Source organism: Larimichthys crocea, chromosome XVII (genome assembly GCF_000972845.2).
Source record: "Larimichthys crocea isolate SSNF chromosome XVII, L_crocea_2.0, whole genome shotgun sequence".
Lineage (NCBI taxonomy): Eukaryota > Metazoa > Chordata > Actinopteri > Sciaenidae > Larimichthys > Larimichthys crocea.
In genome coordinates, this window is record NC_040027.1 from 21,342,909 (window position 1) to 21,367,706 (window position 24,798).

General features: G+C 40.7%; 1 protein-coding gene across 1 annotated transcript in view; it reads right to left on the reverse strand.

Moving 5' to 3' along the window:
• p3h2 (prolyl 3-hydroxylase 2) overlaps positions 1 to 24,407 on the reverse strand; it is a 67,981-nt gene extending 43,574 nt beyond the window's left edge. Inside the window, exon 1 of the mRNA XM_010732452.3 lies at positions 23,673 to 24,407. Coding sequence (XP_010730754.3) covers positions 23,673 to 24,089 — 417 coding nt within the window. The 5' untranslated portion in view covers positions 24,090 to 24,407. The remainder of the gene's footprint in view (positions 1 to 23,672) is intronic.
• Between the last annotated feature and the right edge of the window lie 391 nt (positions 24,408 to 24,798).

Genomic DNA, 24,798 nt, shown 5'->3' on the forward strand with positions numbered 1-24,798 from the left:
AGAGCAGGCTCGAGCAGTGCTGTCAGGATGTCTAATTAATGAGGGCTAGATGCTGAGGGCAAATGGGCATTAACTGAAAAAGGTCAACAAAGTTGTTTTTTACTGAGGGTGTACACAGGGACAGTTTCTATTCGAATTCGAAAAGAAAACATCAGAAAATCATAAAGATAGTTTGAGTTCATCGGTTTGGTCATATCAAAAATAATGGAACTATCTAACAGTAATTTCTGACATGACAGTGAATTAAAGAGGCCAAGACATTTGACAGACTCTGGCACCAAATCGGAGCTCAATATTGTAAACACAATATGAGCTATAGGATCTAATGAACATGTTACCACAGAGCAAACAAGCTGTGTTAGCATTATCGCAAAGTACACTGTTTGAAAATAATTAATTCAGGAGGAATTAAGGCTGGACGTTAAAGTTTTAGTCTGTTGGTGGTGATAGATAAAAAAAAAAAAAAGAGCAACATAATTAGCAGTCACCCTCTGGGGACCAAGATGTTTTTTGTTTTTTATCTCCATCGATATTTAAAAAAACAACCCACAATTGTTCCATAACTTAAACTGTGTTTATTATGTCACTATGATAATAAAGCACCTGTTTGTTAACTGTGCTTATCTGAACACAAACGTACTTTTTGTCTTTTTTTTTTTTTCCTAAACCAAACCTTAACCAAGTGTTATCACATCATGAAACATTCTTTTACAGACGATTGACCAGATTAAAAATAACACTTCTCTGTGTCATTGTATGAAACAAGCAACGTATTTTATTGTTTAATTTGGAGGACTTGTTGGACTGACTGAAATGCTGTCCCTAGACCTATGGTTTGCTTGAATATTTTTAACTACTGCGAAGTTGAGCTGGTAATTCCAGTATTAATCCTTGAAAACTACATCTGACTTTACTTTTACTGATTTTATATACTTGATATGTCCATAAAAAATGATCTATCTGAACAGATGAACTTTGAATTTTCAACCCTCTATACCTTCTTGAACTATGAGACGCTTAAACAAGTAAGTTTTCCTACCTCAAAAAAAAAATCTTAGAGTAGAGCTGTTATATTAATTTACCCCTTTAAACACCTTTTCCTTTGTCCAAACCTGAGTCATCCACAAACAGCTGCTAAAGTTATAGTAGAGCATGATTGATCCATATTCATTCCTCTGAGATGGAATTGAAACTTAATGTTCAATTTCAACCTGGTTAAATATGCATCGTGTGGAACCAAGGTATTAAATGGGAGGTTTCTTGGTTAAAAAAACTAAATCAATCAAATGTAGTAATTTAGAGGGGGAAAAAAAGGTCCAGCCACTGAAAGGAGTTTTTTTCCACTGAGTCAGAGCTCAGATAACAGGATGTCCCTGGGGGAGGAGAGGAAATCCCCAACAATCAGGAGGGGGGAAAAACTCCCAAGACCCCCAAAACAAAAGCTTTCTGGAGAGCTTGACCACCACTACTACTACAACCAGGTGGCGTTTTCTGCCCAACAAGTGCCCCGTATAAATGTATTCAATACGGGGAGATAATTAAAAGAGCTGAAGAAATACATCATCATTACTGGCAATATGTGCATGGGGGGCGGTTCCAGAAATGTAACTCCCTAAGTGTGGACTGACCTAATTTCCTCCCTGTACACAGCTGGCTCACACAGAATCCCTTAGAATGAAACCAGCCACATCTTCCCTTGTCTCGTCTTCCTGCTCCATTCAACCCAAACGGAGATGTGACACTGCACCCAACACACACACTGCTGTTTCCATTAACTCCATTAGATTGCAGACCGCAGTCCACAGAACACAATATTCTGATGACAGCTCTTTTGTTTTTGGTTTTATTGTGGGGCTGCGATGCCAGGAATTATTGTGATCTCTATTATGTGTGGCACTCTGAGGAAGATAATAGTTGGAACAGGCAGAAAATGAAATAATCACAGTCATAAAATGAACTTGCATCTTTCAGGATCACGTCATTGGAAAAAGGGACTCACTGATGACTGTGATAGCCTGAGGAGGCACAGAGGCTACCGAATGCATGCGTTAGCAGCTGGAAACATAATAACAGGCTACAAAATAAGGGTAATTCCCAAAACACTAAAATTACAAAGCAGGGGGTGTCAGGTATGGGCCTAAACTTTCACTGAACAACCCACAAAAGATGTACCAACATTTGCATGCCACAAGTGTTGGAATAAGCCCCTGTAGGCAGTTAATAAACCTATCTAGTCTTCCTAAGGCCTGCAGGATAACCGAGGATGAAGGGTTGTTTTGAGTGTAAATCTACACTAAGCATGGCAGCTGTAAGCAGTGGGATGACAAAAACAAACCAGACCTACGCTGTTTCTCAAGACCGTACGGGCAAAGGAGACAATAGAAAGCAGATCTCTAACCCTCATTTAAGTGTGATTTTCGTCTTACAGCACAGAAGGAGGCATAGTACTCGAAAGCCGCAACCAGCACTATTATCCAAGCACTTCAGAGGATGATATAGGAATCTTGACGTGTGTGTATGTTTGCCTCGGGACATAGAGGAGGGGTTGAAGCAAAGTTGAGGGTGATTAAGAGATAGGGCTGCCAGGATTGAAAACACACAGCAGGGGTTATTTTCTGACACGGGTGATCCACTAACAGACCACTTTAACGAAGGAGACAAAAACAGATTTGCACAGAGCTTTTTCCATTCCAGAGTTAATACCTAATCTTCAGGTACTGGATACTGTGAGTATTTAGTGTCACGGTTCATACCACTTAAAGCAAGAGCTAGACCAACTATAAAGCTTGCAAAGTTACAGTCTAGAAATGAATATGAGAAAGGTTAGGAAACTGTTTGTGTATTCGTGTTCATGTAAAAACTAGAAGTTACTACGGCTATATAGCAGACCAAATATTGGGCATTGGTCAGGCTGATTATATCAAACCAAGTGTCCCAAACATCTTGATACACTTTGATGCCTCATTAGTTTCATGTTCATAAAAAGGGTAAACCTATTATGATGTGACCTAATGAACTGACTCATTTTGATGAAGAGTTTGGCATTGTGGACTTCTTTCTGACATCTTAGTTTTTCTGAGCCAGAAGGACCATAATTGACAGACTGTGGAGCTGATGGGTGATGTACTGTGAGTTGGAACGCATTTTCAAGTAGGAAAACATGGCAGACATGTTCCTGAAAACATTTGAGGAGAGAAACGGCAACATAGTAGCAGAATCTTGATTCATATTTGATCAGCATGTCTAGTTGAGTTTGAGTCTCTTGAGACCGGCGTGACTCACTGAGAAAGACTTGTCAATCACAAATGGGACCATAATTACAAAATTAAAATCATGCTGAGGAGAAGAAGACTTCAAACTAGCACAGGAACCGTTTACTGATTCTAAATCAAGTGAGATCTTTTCTATAACTCAATACATACTACACAGGTTTAAAACACTAACAGACCAGGAGCTCTGTCCTCAACTATAGTGTCAGTGGTCATGTCTGCTCACACCTACTGGAGTTAAGAAAAAAGTGCTCCAGTGTAATGTTTGGTGTTAATGGTGGACACTTGTTTGAATAAGAAGAGCCTAAGAAGATCCCAGCGGCAGAATTCATGTTGGGAAAACTATGACTGTACGGCAGCATCATTAATTCCACATTTCAATTCATTCATTGTAGCACCACTAATTCATTCACATGAGCTCATCCTGCCCGGCAACAATACGATGTCTGAGGCAAAGCTATGCCTCTAACACCACACATGTAGTCCGAGCTGGAGCCTCCTCCAGGCTGACGGTGCAATAAAGCCTCAATGACTCGGCCATAAACCACAACCCAGGCTGCGCAGCAGACGCAAAGTAGCTCAGGAAAAATCTCTCTCAAGTGGAAAGATGGAGGATGAAGAGATAGGGATGGGAGATAAAAAGAACTGAGAAGGGAGAAAATACATACATACATACACACACACACACACACACACACACACACAGATAAATGTCATTTAATATAAATATTGATACATTTAATATAAAACTGATTGGATGCCAAGTGTTGACAGAAAATGATTCAAAGCCTGTCTTTGATGAATAAATATGTCTCGTTTGAACCCTGATGAGGATTCATTTTTAAATTCCAGACTCACAATCTTCACACACACAGACAAGCAGATCCCATGATCCTGATCCAGATCTTAAAGTGAAGGGGGAAATGAAGAGAGGAAAATGTCTGATACTGAACTTGAACAAGACTCAAACTATGAGTCAGGAGGCACAGGAACACAAGTCCTCTTATAAAACTGTGAGTTTTTGGACAAGAAGGTAAATAAGGTGCAAATAGCCGTAACGTTGACTTTGGCATCTAGATGTTGGTGCCTCGTTCTGTTTAATGAAATGCAGTTTTGCCTTCAGCTTTTATTGGTTGTACCAATCCCCAAATCCCAATGATGTCAGCGTGAAACCATCATAATTAAAAATTTCATGACTATCTTTCACAACATCTTTCATAGAGACTACATACTTCATCTGGTAGAGTACAAATGCACATTTTGGGTGTGACACAGCATTAATAAGAGTCTTTCCAGGGAGGAACAGAAAATGACATAGTAACATGTTAACCCAAGTATGGGCCAGAGAGGCCAGAGTTCACCCCACCCAGCTGTTTAACAGCAGGCCCTCGGGCACAACTAGCCTATTTCTATCAGTCTTCTTCCTTCTATAACTCTCAGGAGAAACCTTGTGTGACACAGAGCAGGCTCGAGCAGTGCTGTCAGGATGTCTAATTAATGAGGACTAGATGCTGAGGGCAAATGGGCATTAACACTGAACAAAGGTCAACAAAGTTGTTTTTTACTGAGGTGTACTTCAGGGACAGTTTCTCGAATTCGAAATAGAAAACATCAGAATATCATAAAGATAGTTTGAGTTCATCTGGTTTGGTCATATCAAAAATAATGGAACTATCTATACAGTAATTTCTGACATGACAGTGAATTAAAGAGGCCAAGACATTTGACAGACTCTTGGCACCAAATCGGAGCTCAGATATTGTAAACACAATATGAGCTTATTAGGATCTAATGAACATGTTACCACAGAGCAAACAAGCTGTGTTAGCATTATCACAAAGTACAGCTGTTTGAAAATAATGAATTCAGGAGGAATTAAGGTTGGACGTTGGAAGTTTTAGTCTGTTGGTGGTGACAGATAAAAAAAGAGCAACATAATTAGCAGTCATCCTCTGGGGACCAACCATGTTTTTTATCTCCATCAATATTTAAAAAAAAAACACAATTGTTCCATAACCTTAAACCTGTTTATTAATGTCACTATGATAATAAAGCACCTGTTATGTTAACCATGTGCTTATCTGAACACAACCCAAACCTTAACCACAGTGTTATCACATCATGAAACAATTCTTTTACAGACGATTGACCAGATTAAAAATAACACTTCTCTGTGTCATTGTATGAAACAAGCAACATATTTTATTGTTTAATTTGGAGGACTTGTTGGACTGACTGAAAATGCTGTCCCTAGAGCCTATTAGGTTTGCTTGAATATTTTTTAACTACTGCAAAGTTGAGCTGGTAATTCCAGTATTAATCCTTGAAAACTACATCTGACTTTACTATTACTGATTTTACGTACTTGATATGTCCATAAAAAATGATCTATCTGAACAGATGAACTTTGAATTTTCAACCCTCTTATATCTTCTTGAACTATGAAGCACGCTTTAAACAAGTAAGTTTTCCTACCTCAAAAAATAATCTTAGAGTTAGAGCTGTTATATTAATTTACCCTTTAAAACACTTTTCCTTTTGTCCAGACCTGAGTCATCCCACAAACAGCTGCTAAAGTTATAGTAGAGCATGATTGATCCATATTCATTTCCTTCTGAGATGGCAATTGAAGAACTTAATGTTCAGATTTCCTAACCTGGTTAAATATGCATCGTGTGGAACCAAGGTATTAAATGTGAGGTTTCTTGGTTAAAAAAAAAAAAAACTAAATCAATCAAATGTAGTAATTTAGAGGGGGAAAAAAAGGTCCAGCCACTGAAAGGAGTTTTTTCCACTGAGTCAGAGCTCAGATAACAGGATGTCCCTGGGGGAGGAGAGGAAATCCCCAACAATCAGGAGGGGGGAAAAACTCCCAAGACCTCCCAAAACAAAAGCTTTCTGGAGAGCTTGACCACCACTACTACTACAACCAGGTGTTGTTTCTGCCCAACAAGTGCACCGTATAAATGTACTTCAATACGGGGAGATGATTAAAAGAGCTGAAGAAATACATCATCATTACTGGCAATATGTGCATGGGGGCGGTTCCAGAAATGTAACTCCCTAAGTGTGGACTGACCTAATTTCCTCCCTGTACACAGCTGGCTCACACAGAATCCCTTAGAATGAAACCAGCCACATCTTCCCTTGTCTCGTCTTCCTGCCTCCATTCACCCCAAACGGAGATGTGACACTGCACCCAACCACACAACTGCTGTTTCCATTAACTCCATTAGATGCAGACCGCAGTCCACAGACACAATATTCTGATGACAGCTCTTTTGTTTTGGTTTTATTGTGGGGCTGCGATGCCAGGAATTATTGTGATCTCTATTATGTGTGGCACTCTGAGGAAGAGTAATAGTTGGAAACAGGCAGAAAATGAAATAATCACAGTCATAAAATCTGAACTTTGCATTCTTCAGGATCACGTCATTGGAAAAAGGGACTCACTTGATGACTGTGATAGCCTGAGGAGGCACAGAGGCTACCGAATGCATGCGTTAGCAGCTGGAAACATAATAACATGCTTACAAAATAAGGGTAATTCCCAAAACACTAAAATTACAAAGCAGGGGGTGTCAGGTATGTGCCTAAACTTTCACTGAACAACCCACAAAAGATGTACCAACATTTGCATGCCACAAGTGTTGGAATAAGCCCCTTGTAAGGCAGTTAATAATACCTACTCTAGTCTTCCTAAGGCCTGCAGGATAACCGAGGATGAAGGGTTGTTTTGAGTGTAAATTTCTACACTAAGCCATGGCAGCTGTAAGCGGTGGGATTGACAAAAACAAACCAGACCTACGCTGTTTCTCAAGACCGTACGCGGCTTAAAGGAGACAATAGAAAGCAGATCTCTAACCCTCATTTAAGTGTGATTTTCGTCTTACAGCACAGAAGGAGGCATAGTACTCGAAAGCCGCGACCAGCACTATTATCCATAGCACTTCAGAGGATGATATAGGAATCTTGATGTGTGTGTACGTTTGCCTCAGGACATAGATGAGGGGTTGAAGCAAAGTTGAGGGTGATTAAGAGATAGGGCTGCCATGATTGAAAACACACAAGGCAGGGGTTATTTTTCTGACACTGGTGATCCACTAACAGACCACTTTAACGAAGGAGACAAAAACAGATTTGCGCAGAAGCTTTTTCCATTCCAGAGCTAATACCTCATCTTCAGGTACTGGATACTGTGAGTATTTAGTGTCACGGTTCATACCACTTAAAGCAAGAGCTAGACCAACTATAAAGCTTGCGAAGTTACAGTTCTGGAAAAAAATGTATATGAGAAAGGTTAGGAAACTGTTTGTGTATGTTGTGTTCATGTAAAAACTAGAAGTTACTATCGGCTAATATAGCATGACCAAATATTGAGCATTGGTCAGGCTGATTATATCAAACTAAGTGTCCCAAACATCTTGATACACTTTGATGCCTCATTAGTTTCATGTTCATAAAAAGGGTAAACCTATTATGATGTGACCTAATGAACTGACTCATTTTGAAGCCTTGAGTTTGGCATTGTGGACTTCTTTCTGACATCCTAGTTTAGTAAGACTGTGGAGCTGATGGGTGATGTACTGTGAGTTGAACGCATTTTCAAGTAGGAAAACATGGCAGACATGTTCCTAAAAACATTTGAGAAGAGAAACTGGCAACATAGTAGCAGAATCTTGATTCATATTTGATCAGCACTGTCTAGTTTGAGTTTGAGTCTCTTGAGACCGGCGTGACTCACTGAGAAAGACTTGTCAATCACAAATGGGACCATAATTTACAAAATTAAAATCATGCTGAGGAGAAGAAGACTTCAAACTAGCAATCATGAAACCGTTTACTGAGGTCATAAATCAAGTAAGATCTTTTCTATAAAGCTCAATACATACTACACAGGTTTAAAACACTAACAGACCAGGAGCTCTGTCCTCTAACTATAGTGTCAATGGTTCATGTCTGCTCACACCTACTGGAGTTAAGAAATAAAGTGCTCCAGTGTAATATTTGGTGTGAATGTGGGACACTTGTTTGAATAAGAAGAGCCTAAGAAGATCCCAGGCAGAATTCATGTTGGGAAAACTATGACTGCACGACATGCATCATTAATTCCACATTTCAATTCATTCTATTGTAGCACCACTAATTCATTCACATGAGCTCATCCTGCCCTGGCAACAATACGATGTCTGAGGCAAAGCTATGCCTCTAACACCACACATGTAGTCCGAGCTGGAGCCTCCTCCAGGCTGACGGTGCAATAAAGCCTCAATGACTCGGCCATAAACCACAACCCAGGCTGCGCAGCAGACGCAAAGTAGCTCATGGAAAACATGAAACACGGAGGCCTCGCTGTATGTATGACATGCCTACACATTACTAGAAACCACACGGCAGCTAGCAAGTAAGAGGACATAAAGGACTGTGTTATTGTTGGCTGTGATGGAGCTACTATGAGCACAGGCCCACACAAGACTTAAAGTGTGAGGAGGTGGAGAGGATGGAAGGGACTGCTTCATACAGAGAGCATCATCAGCAGTGGTAGACTAAAAAAAGAATAAGAAAAAACAGCAAAGGTGCCCTTTTGGATGCCTGGAAAGTGCAGTCTAGGATGCCCTCCTATTGGAGAAAACAATAAAATATCCTTTAGGGTCCCATTCCAGTGGAAAAAACACAATAAATTCCCATCTAGAGTCCCATTCCAGTGGACAAAACATAATGAAGTGCCCACTAGGGTGCTTTCCCAGTGGACAAACACAACAAAGTCTCGTCTCCAGAGTCCTTCCAGTGGAGAAAACATGATCAAGTTTCCTCTAGAGTCCCATTCCAGTGAGATGCTCACCCTAACCCTAACCCTGCCTAAATAGCTTCACTGTAAATGCCTCACAATTTTCTGCACACCAGTGCCCCACTACACCAGAAAACACAATGTCTTTTAAAAAAGTAGAACAATTTGAAAAGATCCGTCGATGAAGATTATTTGTTTTTCATGACAGTTAGCCAAACTAGCACCAGCTGTAGCCTGATGTATATTAAAGGCTGTCAAGTAGTAAAACCAATAAGACTTCAGAAAAACTACACTATGAAATTCTAATAACTTGTAGCAGGACTTTCCCCACTCAGTGTATAACAAAGAATAGCTGTTAACTGTCCAACATCTACATGATGTCATGAAGCAATTTCTGTACAGTGCTACAATGGCTCTACTGTACAGAAAGTCATATTGCTCTCTTTACTCCCAATCTGAGTCCATATTACAGACTCGCTTGGGGAATTAACCACTCATTTCCTCAGTATGACACAGTCTTCGAGATTCCACTTTTTGCCCAAACGATGTAAAAATTCCTCTTTGATGAAGAGATGCTGTTGGCCACCAAACCACAAAGCAGCAAGTCTCTAATTGGCTCTGTTTGTATCCCTGCTGCTGCTTAGAAACGAGCCCACAAGGTGAGCTCCCACCCTAGGTTTAATTAATAAGTAGCCTTCTTCTGTGGGGAAGAAGTAACAAAACAATGGCGGACATGTTCCTTCATGACACTGTTGCACTTTCAACATCATAATGAGTTGTGGTTCGGTTTGTGTGAACCACAGTCAAAGTAACGAATTCACTTAATTACAGTACACAGTTTATGATTTATTTCAGCTCTGCCAAGGAACTCAAAACATCACACTCTCGCAAATATATGCCATAAACGCGAGAGATATTGTTAGACCTTAGCACCTATAATTAACGGAAACCACTTTTACTGCCATGCAAAGCCTTATTTATACCATTAAAAGCAAACATTTGGGTCTCACTTTACAAGAAGTTGAGGTTTACTGGTAAAACAACATGAAAGGAAATATCTGGTACGTCAGCCCTGTAACACTTCCACGGAAAACTGTACGTTCCTCCGAGAAAGCTCAACATTTCAACGGTCTGTACTGAAAAGAGGAAGCTGTTTTGGTATTTATGTTTCATTGTCTGGTTAAATTTATGAGCTCTGAGGAATCATCCAGATGTCGAGAGACTTATTACACAACTGGTAAGTTTGCTGTACATGTGTTCTCACATGGAGGTGATACAGTCATGAAGCTGCTTGTGTACTGTACAACAGAGGAGCAGCGCATGGCCTCCACAATGCTATCCGCTGCACCATTCAACCACACTATTACTCAATAGTGCAATCTTTTAGGACGAAGACACAGTGGGGGATGTTGCCAGCAGCATTAAAGATTAAAATGTCATCATCGGTTCTGAATGCAATGGTGTAATTGTTATAACAAGATAACAGTTATCCTGTCAAATAGAACAAGTTTTATAATTGAGTCAGTATACTTTGGTATCAACTGTTTATTCACTGTGATTACAAGCTATTCTTGTAACTTAGAGACAGTAAACACAGTATCCCCTACCTCTGAGCGTAAACATTGCCTCAAATGAACTCACGTCTGATCATGTTTTAATTGTCTCATGTGAAGCGATGTACTGCCAGATTTAACACCACCCCAACCAGCATGGGAGAGGTTAAACAAACATCTACACAAAAGTGTAAGGCAGGAAGAGTCAAAGATCAGCAGATAAGATTAAATGCGAGGGACATGCAAATACTTGTGCAAGTGGGAAATTCACAAAAGGAGGCAATGAGCAATACGCTTTTTCATGCTGAGCATTATTGATGGCCAAGGAGACAAAAGCAACCTGTTTCAGCCTGCTGTGTTTTGTCCTCCTAGCACTCACAGTAGAGGCCTGATGGCTGGAGACAAAACTCTTTGTACAGGTCAGGACAGTCAAGGATACCCAGTGTCTTTCAGTGGACTCACATTCTGTAAATACCTCTGAGCTGGGCCTAAAGAATCCACTATAGTTTGCTGCTAAATTAAGAGGACTGCAAAGTCAATTTTACCGGCCATGTGGTAATCTTATCATACCAGACAACAATAAAAGAGGATAATCCGATTTCTATTAAATTCCTATGAACCAGAGCTGTCACAGCAGAAAAAAAAGAGGTTAATTTTCCTCCAAAAGGAAAGACACAGCTGCCCTTGATTAAATCACATCTATATTAAAATCAAAATAGAGAGCAGCTACATATTTTTAGTGTTTCTCCAGTTTGATTCTCCTCACATTATAGGAGCCAAAGAGAGATTTCTATAATTAATACTCGTATCCCACCTTTAGCTACATATCTCATAACACATGAAACCAGTGCAACAACAATTGCTGAGATGGACGAATATTATATTTGCTAAAACTTTAAGGAATGTAGGACTAACATGCAGGCAATAAGCACCAAAAACTGTTCATATCAGTGGGAAGTACATTTCCCCTTTCTTTCTGAGGGCCTCTTTGATGAACACTAATATTCTCCATATCTACAACAACAAAACTCGGGCTCTAGCAAACAGGAACCAGAGATGGAACAACAAAAGAGCTTCAAGGACAAAACAATAAATGATTGTAAATGTGCCACACCATTATACAAAGCAGACATATTAAGGATGACACTGGATACTCTCGGCATGAATACCAAACAGCCTGTGAACTTTCTGGAAGTGTCTTTTCTCCAGAAGTGAACGGATCTCGGGCCTTGGCTGTGTCATAATGACTGTGATTACACCGAGAGGAAGCGTTTATTTTCCTGTATTCCTCTGTCTTCACAAGTTAAATGATTACTTCTTCATGTAGACATTCAAGAAGACTGATGCTTTCCTCCTTCATTGAGTGCATGTGGCCACAGGGTAATACATCGTCTTGAAGTGGCAGCGCTGAGGTTGTTTTCTCTCAAAATCACAACCAAAAGTTTACATTCTTTGCGGGGACTCTCCCACTGGGTGACATCACAATCCTCTGAATGCTTTACACAAAATGAACTTCCAAATCTACACTTTACTGACACATTACACAGTTGGCAAACAGAGCTAAATATAAACACTACAGTCAAGCAGAAGAAGCCAGCTGTAAGCTATAAAATAAACATGATATGAGGTGTTAGCTGACGGCAGTCCACAGGGATTTCATCAGGTTATAGTTATAGTTGAGGATGGGCCTTTATAAGTAAATTACTTACATCATCCTGAATGTTTTATTGTGACATTGTTATTTTAATAAATACTTACAGAGTGAATAAACAGAAAGTTAGAGTAAACAGTGCAGCATGCATGTCTGTGATAATAAATATATATTTTTGGATAATCACAAAACAAAGACAAAATCATTATTATTCCATAAAACCATTATTTGTTTGTTTATGCTGCAATTGTGTCACAGGCTTGTTTTTCCTCTATGTACTTAACCACAGCAGTCGTTTGGCATTGAATCGTCACAAATACTTTGAAATACACATAGCATTCTTAAAACTGTGCTGTGAATAACTTTTGCAATACTGGGCAGGACACACTGCACAAACTAACACACCAATACTATGAGGTCAACTCTGTATGTACACTATGTTACTTTGAATGCATTTGTTAGCATGATGTTTTCTGCAGCCGTTCTGAAGTTAGTTTAATGTTTGTGAGCAGGTTTACAGTTACAATTTAATCCTAATTAAAATTTGGACAACACATGACTTCTCAGATGTGAAATTGGTCATCTGTCGTGACAAGTCCACTAAGAACCAGCAGGTGATAATGGCTGTAGATTCATAGCAACTTTGAGCTCATTATTTTGGTTTATTTTGCAACTTTGCTCTGCTTTGGTTCGCTCTCGCCGCTCTCATAGCATCGTTTTTGGCAGCAGCATGCATCTGTTTTTAGTGAAAAAGTTGACGTTACCCTGACCTGTACAGCGCTTAACAGCAGACAGACAAAGTTAGAGACTAGTTGGTGAACATGGTGGAGCATTTAGCGTAGGGGTACTCAACTTATTGCTGCTTTGGGGCCACTTTTCAAGAAAAAGACAACTTCAAAGCTGTAATCTTTTTTCTTGCAGTGCTATCAGGAATGCTGCACTGAAGCTAGCATGTTGTAACTTGTGATGGCGCCTGATATTAGCAAAAAAACAAAACAAAAAACAAACAAACAGTGCTTTAACTGGTACGATGTGGTCAAATTAAGGCAAAGTCATCTTAACTTTATTCATTGAATTGCCAGTTTTCATTGTCAACCTTTCAACATTTGCTGTCCTCACTCATCTTTGCCAAGAGGCAATAATAATGTAACTTCCCAAGTAAGAGCCAAAGGGCATTACTGAACATTTGTGAATTGGTATAAACTTGAATTGAGTACCAGTGATTTAGTGGCTAAAGAGTCAGATATTTCTTTTAGAAGTTGGTGAAGACAAAAACAGAGGAGAGTAATTACTGGACCAGGCCGACAGAAACATGACTCAGAATGAATGATAACATGGTTCTGTAACCGCTGGTTCACAGCTTGTTTACACTACCCCCCAAAGTGGATTATTGCAAGCTTAAGCTGGCAGATTAGATAATTTCTAGGGTAATCAGAAGTACAGATTTGCCAAGATATTCATTTGTGACAGCCCTGCTTTAAGCAGGGTAGTAACTCTATTAGACAAATGTTCAACTGTTTTATTTTCCATGCCGGAGAGCTGCCAAAGATTTTCAGTCCTGAGTAACTTCTCCTGTCTCATTTTTGGCCTCATTAGTCAGTTCAGCTCATGTTTAAAGCATGCTGTAGAAGAATGATAAAGAATGTTTCAACTTTTTGCAGATAATATACTCCTGCTGCTTGAATTTACAAACAAAGGGTTCTTTAAGGACATTTGGCTCTGGATGTTTGTGAGGGAAGATCGACACATGCCCACTCTGTGATCTCTGGAAGTCATGAGATTTCACCCATCCACATTTTGAGAGTCCAAAACTACTTTTAGGATTTATTGGGGATTTATTTTACAAACAGCAGCGCATTTAAGCACCACGGTAAATCAATCTGTAGGCAGGTTGGCTCTTGTGTTTAGATAAGTAATTCATTGTCTCATTACCTGAACCACTGAGAGGGACCTCTAATTGGCTAGAAATGACATAAGCACAACCTAAACTTCACTTTCCCCTGTCGCACTACTTTGATGAAGGCCTGTCTGTGGCTCCTTGTGCCTAACACTGTTTAGCACTGTTATTAGCTGCAATTCAGTAAGATCTGAACCAGATGTGGAGACGCTGCGAGGTCAGGGGTCAGGTCAACATGGGATCATGAAAACTACTTTCTCCTGTCCTCTGAGTACGAGTAATACTACCTGTTTCCCTGCAGGGGATAACCCTTTATGGGGAGAGGTGCTGAGATCTAACGACAAAGATAAGCAGGTCATAGAGCGACAGGGGATAATAGTTGGAAATACTTATGTAATGCACTGCTAAGATGAATTATTCTTTGGCAATCAGGGGGAGACGGAGCAGGACGGGGTGTGTGCATAGTCCTTTTCTTAATGCCAGCTGTCAAATTTAACTTATTGATGTGTAACAGAGTGGATTTAGAGAGCTGTGATGTTGTCTTTTCATGGTGTGAAATAAAGACATTGGCAGTGAAACATTTATTGTACACAAGACATGCAAAGCCTAGTTGAAGTATATCCCAGGCCTGATCTTATTGACCTTTCGGCATTTAACATTTTCTTATGTTGAAATATACAAATCTTAGTTTATCATACACATAAACAGTACCATATAAGCACACATTTACTACGAAGACACCATGGGACCATTGCCCTGGAGGCTGATGACAGCAGACTGGGCCTGGATAAACAATCAACACTGTTAATGGATTTTTTTTTTTCAGGAAACAGCTGTGGGGTCAAAAAGGCGAACTGTCCTCAAAATATGAATGATTCTCACTTCTGAGGAAACCAGGAGGATCCATGATTTGATTACTAACATTCTTTTTCTGAAGAAGATGTAAATTTGATTCACTTTAGTTTACTTTGTGTCATGTTACCATAGACAACATTAACACCTGAGCCTCACTTGACCCCAAAACATCGATACTGCTTCTATCCTGCAGAATCCAAGTTCATGTTGATCCAGCCAATGTCACAGCTCAGTTGAGGGTGGAGACTGTTACTGCTTTGGCCCATGATATCAAAAACAATATCAGTTCCCCCTGCTGTGAGGGCACAGTGGAAATGCATATGATCACATGAGTAAGCCAGTGGAAAAATGGACACAGGAGACATGTGAGCCTGCTGTGGCTCTGAATAGGCTTCCTGCTACTGAGACCACATGACAGCAGCCACATACCAAATACCACAAACCTCTTGCCAAAGAAGACTTAATGAAATCTTAGCAATTTACAAGAGGAGCTCTCATTTCAATACATGACTGGGCACCATGGAATAAATATTTATTAAAACTATACTGTGTACATTTAAGCCATTGAAAGACAAACAGTTACAACCCTTTTGTACTTTAATACCCTAAAAAAACGAATTCATTTTCCACTGTTTTGCACAACGGATTTGTCTTCCAGTACCTCTACCCACTATGTGGTTTCCACCCCGAATCCCACAGCTCTCTCACTGTATGAAATGATCTGCTGAAGGACAGAAGCAACTTGAGACATGAGCACAATTTATAGCTCAGGGTTGTGCAGAACAAGCTGTGAGGTGGATATAGGATACCTAAGAAAACCTGAAGAACACTTTACTTACTGTAGACTAAAAGGTTGGCTTAAATCTGTGCCAACACTTCGGTGAAAGCCAAATATGTGTTTGATCACAGCGCAGACAGAAGACAGAATAGCTCTTGAACTGGCTACTGGTTTCATGTGAATAAAGAAAATTAACACCACAACTAGTCAGTCTGCACTGGCCCTTTCAATCTCCCCTATTTTAACAGCTATGTTCATAGTACATGCAACACCCATGAGTGTATGAATAAGCAAAGATCAGAGATCAATCCATGTTCTTTCTTTCCAGCATCACCCATAAATCTAAAAAAAAAAGGTTCCTCCTCTCTGTTGCAACCACCACAGGATTTACAGCACACTGTCTATAGATGTTCCATCTGAAGCAGCAAATCCTCCAAAACTGTCCAAAGTTCTCGGAAAGCTCAGCACATTCAAGAAAAAAATTTGTGCAAACACGTGTGTGTATTGTGGGTATCACACTTGACCACAGTTTGATGGAAAACAAAAAGTGATTCTGTCTGTTGTTGCGTAAAAGATAATATGACAGACAGAAGTGTTTTTTTCTGCCTGCACCCCTGCAGCAGCCAACACATCCAAGTCACCAGTGAAGCTGAACAGATGCTTGGCAAACACTGTTTTTTCCATCCCAGCCCTGATTTCTCCATTCAGACACACGGGGAGTCTTTGGCCAGACTGATAATCACCAAATACAAAGAATAATATGCACATACAATGATTCTATGGTAGCAATAACTTTCCTTGCTGCCAGCTTGAGTTACAGAAATAGAGAAATCCATATACATATATACGTGTTTCTAATGGTGTTCTCAAGCTGGTTGGATCTAGGCATTGAATATTGGTCCAAATCATCCCTTTTATGACTAGAGGGATTGGGATCTTCCATAAATTGAGAACAGAACGTGGTCAAACACTGTGATAAATATTTCAATTAATCAGGAGTGAAGGTTTGGAGCTTGATTCAAAAATGTCCCTGATTGCAGTCAGCTCCTGCTTCTGGATGGTTTGCTGTTTTGTTTGGACTCAGCTACACATTTGCAGATGCCAGCGTTCGACAAAGTCACCTCCAAGCCAAATCCAACTCCTTTCCACAACCTGCTGCCGTCTCATCCCAGGGCTCAAACCACTGCAGCATTTTGAGCCATGATACTTAACCAGCCTCCTGCCTCCTTCTCTCCAGCAGCCGTTTAATTGTTAATTAGGGTGAGAACAATATTGGTGTTTCACGCCACAGCATGCCCCCACATTCCTGTGGTCCGTTATCCGCTCAAATCCAGTCATGCAGAAGGCCTTTGGCACAGCCAAGTGCCACAATGTCTGGCTGTCTGGGCAAAGCACAGCACTCAACGTTAGGTTAGGAGGGCCAGAAGAGCAGCATGATGGCACTGTGCAAAGAAGGTGATTATTACTAAGGTGGTTATTTACATTTATGTAAGTATCTGTTTACAATCCTTTTTCCATTATGATTGGTCTTAATATTTTACTGCCCAGGAAGTACAAGAAGATGTACACCTATGAAAACATGCTTAATGCCATCATTTCAATGACAGACAAGTGAAATAAAAACAGATTTTTCAGTTCTGCCTTCTTGTGCATCTGTTCCTTCACTTCAGGGTTGAGTTTTCTGTATTATGTCACAAAAAGTCAGCATCACTGAAATGTGTCACCAGCAGTTTATCAAGTGGTGTAAGATATGCTACCTTTGTTTTGTAGAAAGTTTAGGACAATCAATCAGTACATTAAAGGATTAGTTTGCTGATCTAGTATACTTGTACTTGCTATCTTTAGTTAGAGTTTGATGTTTAGCTTGACACCATGATCAGGTCTGTCAGTCAGCAAGTTAGCTTAGCTTAGCATAAAGACTGGAAACAGAGGGAAACAGCTAGCCTGGATCTGTCCAAATGTAACACAATCCAACTGCCAGCAGCTTTAAGGCTAGATAATCAGTATAAAAACAATATGTCGTGAGTTAATGGAGAGTTATTAGGGTTCCTCTTAGAACTAGGCTTCTTCGTGGAGTCTTGTCGTCACAATTGCCAGTGAATACTCAGGTGCGAAAATATTTAAGTATTCCTTTAAAGTACAGAACTGAACCACTTACTGACTTGAAAATACTAAAATCTGTTACAGTATATTATCGGTTTTTGCTGCTTTACACAGAGCAACTCAAACTCTAAATGGGCAATCTTCCAGTTTTCATTTCCTTCAGGCGAGCATAGACACAACAAGAGCCAGTTGGAGAGCTGATTTGTGTCAGGCTCCAAGTCACTTTGCAAAAAAGATAACCGCAGAACGACCCTGTGGATACATCAAACACAGAAATCTGACTTGGCTACAAACAACCTGCCTGCCTCTGAGCAAATGGCAGCGTTACTGCATGATTAAACCAGTCCAAGCTCACTCTCACTCTGTCTAAACTCTTTAATCTCTCTATTATCATCTGCAGATGACAAAAACATCATCTGTGATTCCCATCTAACACACAAACGCTTCTATCCAAAATTCTCATTTTTCCACTCAGATGTTCAATGCGTCCCACATTCCTCACTGGGGTTCAAGCTGATGTGGGAGCCCAAAAGCTGAAATGAAGACATATATGCTGCAGCTTCATTCTGTCAATTTCTTTCAATAAGGTGAAAAGGGAATGAATGCACCCAAGCATTCACAAAGTGATTATTAGCAGCCCTTCATACCATTCATACAAACACCTTAACCCTAAAAACAACGAAAGGCAGCAGATTTCATTGAAGGAGGACTGTACTCGAGCCACGAGCTTCCTGCTGCTGTGCTGTAATCAAACTGTCGTGTTCACAGTTGAATCATGAATGCATTAGACTTTAAAGAGAAAATTCCAGAGGAGGCTCAAAACATCAGCGGGCTTCAGAGACTGCTATGACCCACTGTCACCTTTTAATATCATGCTGAGAGACACGGATGGGGGAAGTTCTCAAAACAAAATGATGGAGGGACGGTTATTGAGATATGTGCCCCAATTCCCAAGACAAATTAACTTAATCAGCTCATGGGAAAGTTGCCTTCTTCACTATTATGTCAGTGCAGTTAGAAGAAAATGTCATGTGTGAGTTTGTAAATCCCAACAGTGATGACTCTAAATGTCCCCAGAGCTGGGATTTAACTGGGCACACAGGATGATCACTTCAACAGGGTCATCATGGATCATCATGGTTATATATGTTGGCAGCCTTGTAAAGCAAGCTGTCAAGCAAACTTATTACGGCCCGGTTATATGAGTAGTAATGTATTGTAAGATGAGCACACGTTAGATGACTTCTTGTTACATCCCAGATAAGTCACCACTGATTTCTGATTGGAATCGTGTGCAGAAAGTTGTCCCCTCAGCATACCTCCAGCACGTCTTGTCTGCAGCCCATGAAAGCAAGTGGACAGGACAGTTAGGCATTAGAAAAACCTTAGCTGATCCTCAAACACTTCTTCTGCCTGTGTTTAAAGAGTTGCCACAGTTGCCATGTTTACCTGATTACTGGCAAACCAAATCAAAGTATCCCTCCAGCCCTGCTGCATTCCATACCCTCAACAGGAGAGCCATGTGGTATTAGTGGATTGTGTTGGACCATTGCGAAACCATAACACTTCGAAATATTTGGATGGGTCATGTGCAGAGGACACATTTTTCCACAGGTATTACTAATGGATCTTTATTTGCGCATAATATTTCACATACCCAAGGCAAGAAATTCATTTTGGCCAAGAGAGTGAAGTTGGGGAGTTTGGACTAGAAGAGATGACACAGTGTTCATTGGCCTCACCTTGTGATTTAAAAAGATTATACGATTGTTTTACAGGAAAGTAGCATGTGCTTCCTGTGTTTTCTGTGTTTTTTCCAACTCTTCATTAAAACTATACAATGTTAAATATTCAAACCGAAGATTGTTTGGCTGCACAGTAGGAATTTGTAACCTACTAGTGGGTCATGGTACTGATGAGCTCATGTATATGCGTTGCCTTCCTTTGTTATTTTTGAATCATTTTCAAGGAAAGGGATTTTGTGAATATGAACAGATTTGTCCACAGGCACCTAAAATGTGCTCTTGCAATAGAAAATATGTGTAACAGACAGCGAAAAAACAAAAAAAGGGAAAATATGCAAGAGTTCATTCTAGTAAAATAAATGTGTTTGTAACTAATACCTGTATTAGATTTTTTATCTGATTTTCATTCAGTGTTTCAGAATTATTATAAACACTGATAAATTCTACTACTACTTTCACAATCACTTCTTGGAATCGCAGCACTGTGAGACCGATCACATTAATTCAGTGGCTGGAGATACAATCTCTTCTTGCCCCCTGAGGGCAGTTCAGGGCCTTTGATCATCACTGTATAGCTAGAGCTGTGGCCAGCGGATCACTGGAGGCCAGCCCAGTGGCAGCTACAGAAGTCTCCCTTTAATACCTGCAGAAGGTGGCGTGTCTCTCTTTTTTTAGAAAAGCAAACAGACCACAACAGGAAAATAAAATATTTGCCAGGCTAAACGATGGGCGAGCTGGGGACATACGGCCTGAGTGAGGAGAACAGTTGGTGACTGTGGAGCCTCTTCTAAAAGGCCCAATGGCAGCATTATGCCAGAGGCTGTCAGGAGGAGGGTGTGTGACGCTGGAATGTTAAATACTGCAGGAATGTTGTTTATTTTCACAAACACCACCAAGTAGCCCCATACTAACACATGTGAGGGTGCCTGCACACATATACACACATAAGATTCAGATACTAATGTGCATATGTACACACTCGCTGGTCTGATGTGCTCTGCTCGGCCGGGCCAATAGGAAGGCTCCGGCTCGGCCTCTCCTTACCTGCGGTAAGCTCAGAGCTCTCAGCCTTGATGTGCTGCCATGTACTCAGTTCATAAAGACGTCAAAACGCTAGGAGACACGGAGCGACACGGGGAGGCAAAATAAAGATCTGCTCAAACATTCATGAGAGCTTCAGTTTCGTCTTTGTTGTAGGAGAAAAAAAAACATAATGTTCCGCTTTTTTCCCCCAAACAGATGTTTGAGAAATCATAATTCTTTTCACAAAAGATTAGTAGTATTTTTACAGCTGGGTGAGGATCTGTGTATAAAGCTGTGTCTATGCTCATGTCTAGACAAGAGTGTGCACTTTTATGAGAGGATCACATCAGCTCTTCAGTTTTTCTCTGCTGATTCAGAAAAGAAACCATTTTCCCCGCAGACAGTGACAGGGCCGATTAACATCCCACCACTTCTGAGCAATGGAAGCTGTGTGTCATCAGCATGGCATTTTTTGAGCTGGTCTGCAGTAAGCAGGGGTGGAAGTCGACTGGGTCTCAGGTTCATGTGAGGAGATAGTGCCAGCTTCCTGACTAAGCTCCAACTAGGTTAAAATGCCGCCAACATGAAAATAAAAATCAAACACAGAGTTAATTCGTTGTAAATATTAACATGTACCATAGTTACACTTCAAGCAAATGAAACTGCAAAAATCTGCACCCCTAACCATGCTGCTAAAAACCTGGGTGTCGTACTAGATGATCGTCTTTCTCTCTCTGAGCACATTTCCTCCGTAGCGAGGTCATCTCGCTATGCATTGTACAATATTAGAAAAATCAGACCGTACCTGACCCAATATGCCGCTCAGCTCCTGATACAGGCTACAGTCACCTCACGCCTCGATTATTACAACTCGCTCTTGGCTGGCCTACCTGCTTGCACGATTAAACCATTGCAAATGGTCCAGAATGCTGCAGCGCGACTGGTTTTCAATCAACCTAAAAGGTCACATGTCACCCCACTCTTCAGCGACCTGCACTGGCTGCCTGTAGCTGCCAGAATTAAACACTAAGCTCTGACACTAGCCTACAAAACCACCTCAGGATCTGCCCCTGCCTATCTCAGCGTCTTTCTAAAGGCTCACGTCCCGACCAGGGCGCTACGCTCCGCTCATACAAACCGTCTAGTTGTACCCTCGCCTCTCGCAAAGCGAGGTCACTCTAAACTCTTCTCTGTGGTCGTCCCCAAATGGTGGAATGACCTACCAACGGCTACTAGAACAGCAACATCCCTTTCGACCTTTAAAAAACTTGTAAAAACCTTTCTGTTTTGAGAATGTTTCCCTGCCTAACAAAACTAACTAAACTAACAACTACTCTGTGCTCCTTTACACCTTTCTCAGCTTATGTCCTCCTCTGTTAGTCGCTTTGGATAAAAGCGTCTGCTAAATGCAATGTAATGTAATGTGTCCTCAGGTTAACCTTTGTATGACGGATGCAGAGTGACAAGAATCATCGTCGCACTTCCACATGTTGTGTGCCTGCTTCTTGAAATATATTTATAAAAAAAAAACATAAAAGAAAGTTGGGAGACTCAGGAAGTTCCTGTTTACACTTTGTCTTCCACACAATACATGTTAACAAAACCCTGCAGCAATACTACTGAATGAATCAAAGCCTAAGAAGGAAGGATGGGGTGTCCTTCTTTCTAAAGAGACATCTGAATCAAAACATCCATCTGATTGGTGTTGTTCATATGTTTGTAATACTAAACATAAAGACTGATGGGCAAATATTCTCAGAATAGACACATCAGACTTTGCTCCCAGGGGACAAATACAGCTCACAGAGTCACACAGAGTCTGAATGAGCACTTTGTTCCTTGCTCTCCCGTTTTATGTGTCTGTGTCTTCCCACGCCTAGCAGTGCTCAACATCATCCCAGCCAAAAGATGGACCTCATGGGAAATGCTGTTCTGGAAATTTGTATGAATATAGAGCGAAAAAACAAGATTTGTAATGTGTAAAGAGTAAAGATTTAGAGGTGCAGCTGTAATGTAAAGTAAATCTTCTTATCTGATAGCACTTAAGAACATCTTAAGTTACACGCTGTACTCTCTAAGCATGTGTGTTTCTACCACTGTGGGATGAAGCAGGGAAGAGAAAGAAAACATTGGCGGACAGAAGAGAACAGAAAAACACACAAACATTTTTTTCAAAAATAACACAGCACACAAAGGAGCCATGAAACACCAAGCGTGGTTATGAACAAAGGACTGAGACAAGTGCACAGACATCTGTGGAGTCAACCTGCTGTATTTGGGCTGCTGCTGCCGCCTTGATCTACCTGTGAGTGGGTCTAACACCAACAACAAAGCAGTCTTTGATATATGTAACACATGTCGTGCATGTAACATCACACAGCTGTATATGGCTGCCATCAGGAGTGAATACATCACCTTTCTATCTTGACAGCCGTGTATTATTTAGGTTTCTGTGCAGCAGCATGGCATTTCTGCATATTGGCCTCTATGGCAGGTGGTCATGTTTTTTTTTTTTATTCTGTATTTTAAAGTGTAGCGTACACTTTTATTTGCCCAAATCATTCTTCTCCTATGTGTGTTTACAGGTATTCTTCATAGAAAATATGATTCCAGCATCTTTTTACAGGTATTCTTCATAGAAAATATGATTCCAGCATCTTTGATAACATCTTTGTTACTGCAAAAAGCATAACCCCATAAATATCAGGAGCTTAAAAAACATCTGTTAGGCTCTACAGAGTCGGAACTCTGAAGATAGTTGCAGAATCTTTTTGTAGCAAGTCCTACAGGTACATTGCAAAGGAGTACATGAACTTTGTGTGTACTACTAAAGTTGTTTTCTGCAGTCTGCATGTGTGCTGTGCAGCGCTCATCCCTCTGCGTCACGTTGCCGGGCAGCAGCAACAGCTGATTGAAGACTGGTCTGGAGTAGGTAACGTGGATCAGGGCAGAACCAGTTTTTACTGTGATTCACATGCAGACCTCAATCCCCCTCCCCCTCAATCCTTACCTTCTGATAAGCAAGCTGAAGATAGTTGTAGGGGATCCTCCTGTGGAAGTCCTGCACTACATCCTCGTTGACCTTATGCATGGACTGCGTGCCAAGTTTCTCCTCGATGCATTTGTTCATACACGCCGCTCTGTGAAGGACCACGTCGGGGAAGCGCAGGTCCGAGAAGGTCTCATCAAACGGATGCTGATCTTGGCACATCAGCCTGCACCGGACTTTGGTGCGCCGGACTTCAGTGTAGCTGTTGAGCGCTCCCTCCATGTAGCGCACCACACTGTGATAGTCGCTGTCGGAAAACGCCTGCACCGCATCGTCATATAAAAGGTCGAAAGGCTCCAGAGAAGCTGTGGAGGATGACAACACGACGGCCAGCAGGACTATTGATAAGATAGCAGCCGGTGAAAAGTTTCCATCCATCCTCTGCTTCGGTTCAGACTGTCAGTCACAACTATCAGCTCAGCCTCGTTTGAAAGTCCATTTAAAAAAAAAAGCTCCTCGCAGAGATGTTCAGGACAGCACCGGACCAGGGCGGAAATAATGTTGCTTTAGTCGGGGACACACATTTTGTTATGACCCCCTCTCTGGCTCCGCTAACTCCGCCCCTCCGAGAAATGAATGAGTAGAAAACAATCACAGCTCGCGCTCCTCTTACAGCCTCCTCGAGCTCAGCAAGCACGCAGAGAGACGCGCGGGGTCCTTCAGTCCCGTGACCCAAACACGAGCTATAATACTTCATCCTATTTCCCCATACGTGTCATTTACACACAGTTATGCTTTTGCTTTAAAACAAGTTGTTAAATCTTAAAAAGTTAAATCTTTCCAAGGCTCAGCTGCAGATCTGAAGGAAATAAAATGTATGGGCTTCTTTCAGACAAAGTGACTACAAACATGCCTGAAAAAACCAAACTTTCGTACCAAAATACTAATAAAATAAAAACAAGAATAGTTCACTTCATGAAACTGGTAGCAATAGATCAAATTCAAATGTGATTATTTCAAATAAGTTTACAAATAAGTTTACAAATAAGTTTACAAATTTTCCAAGAAAAAAAAGTTTAATAATAAAAACAATAAGTTTATTATATTAAGCTTATATTCTTTATTCGGGTGACTTTGTAACCTATGT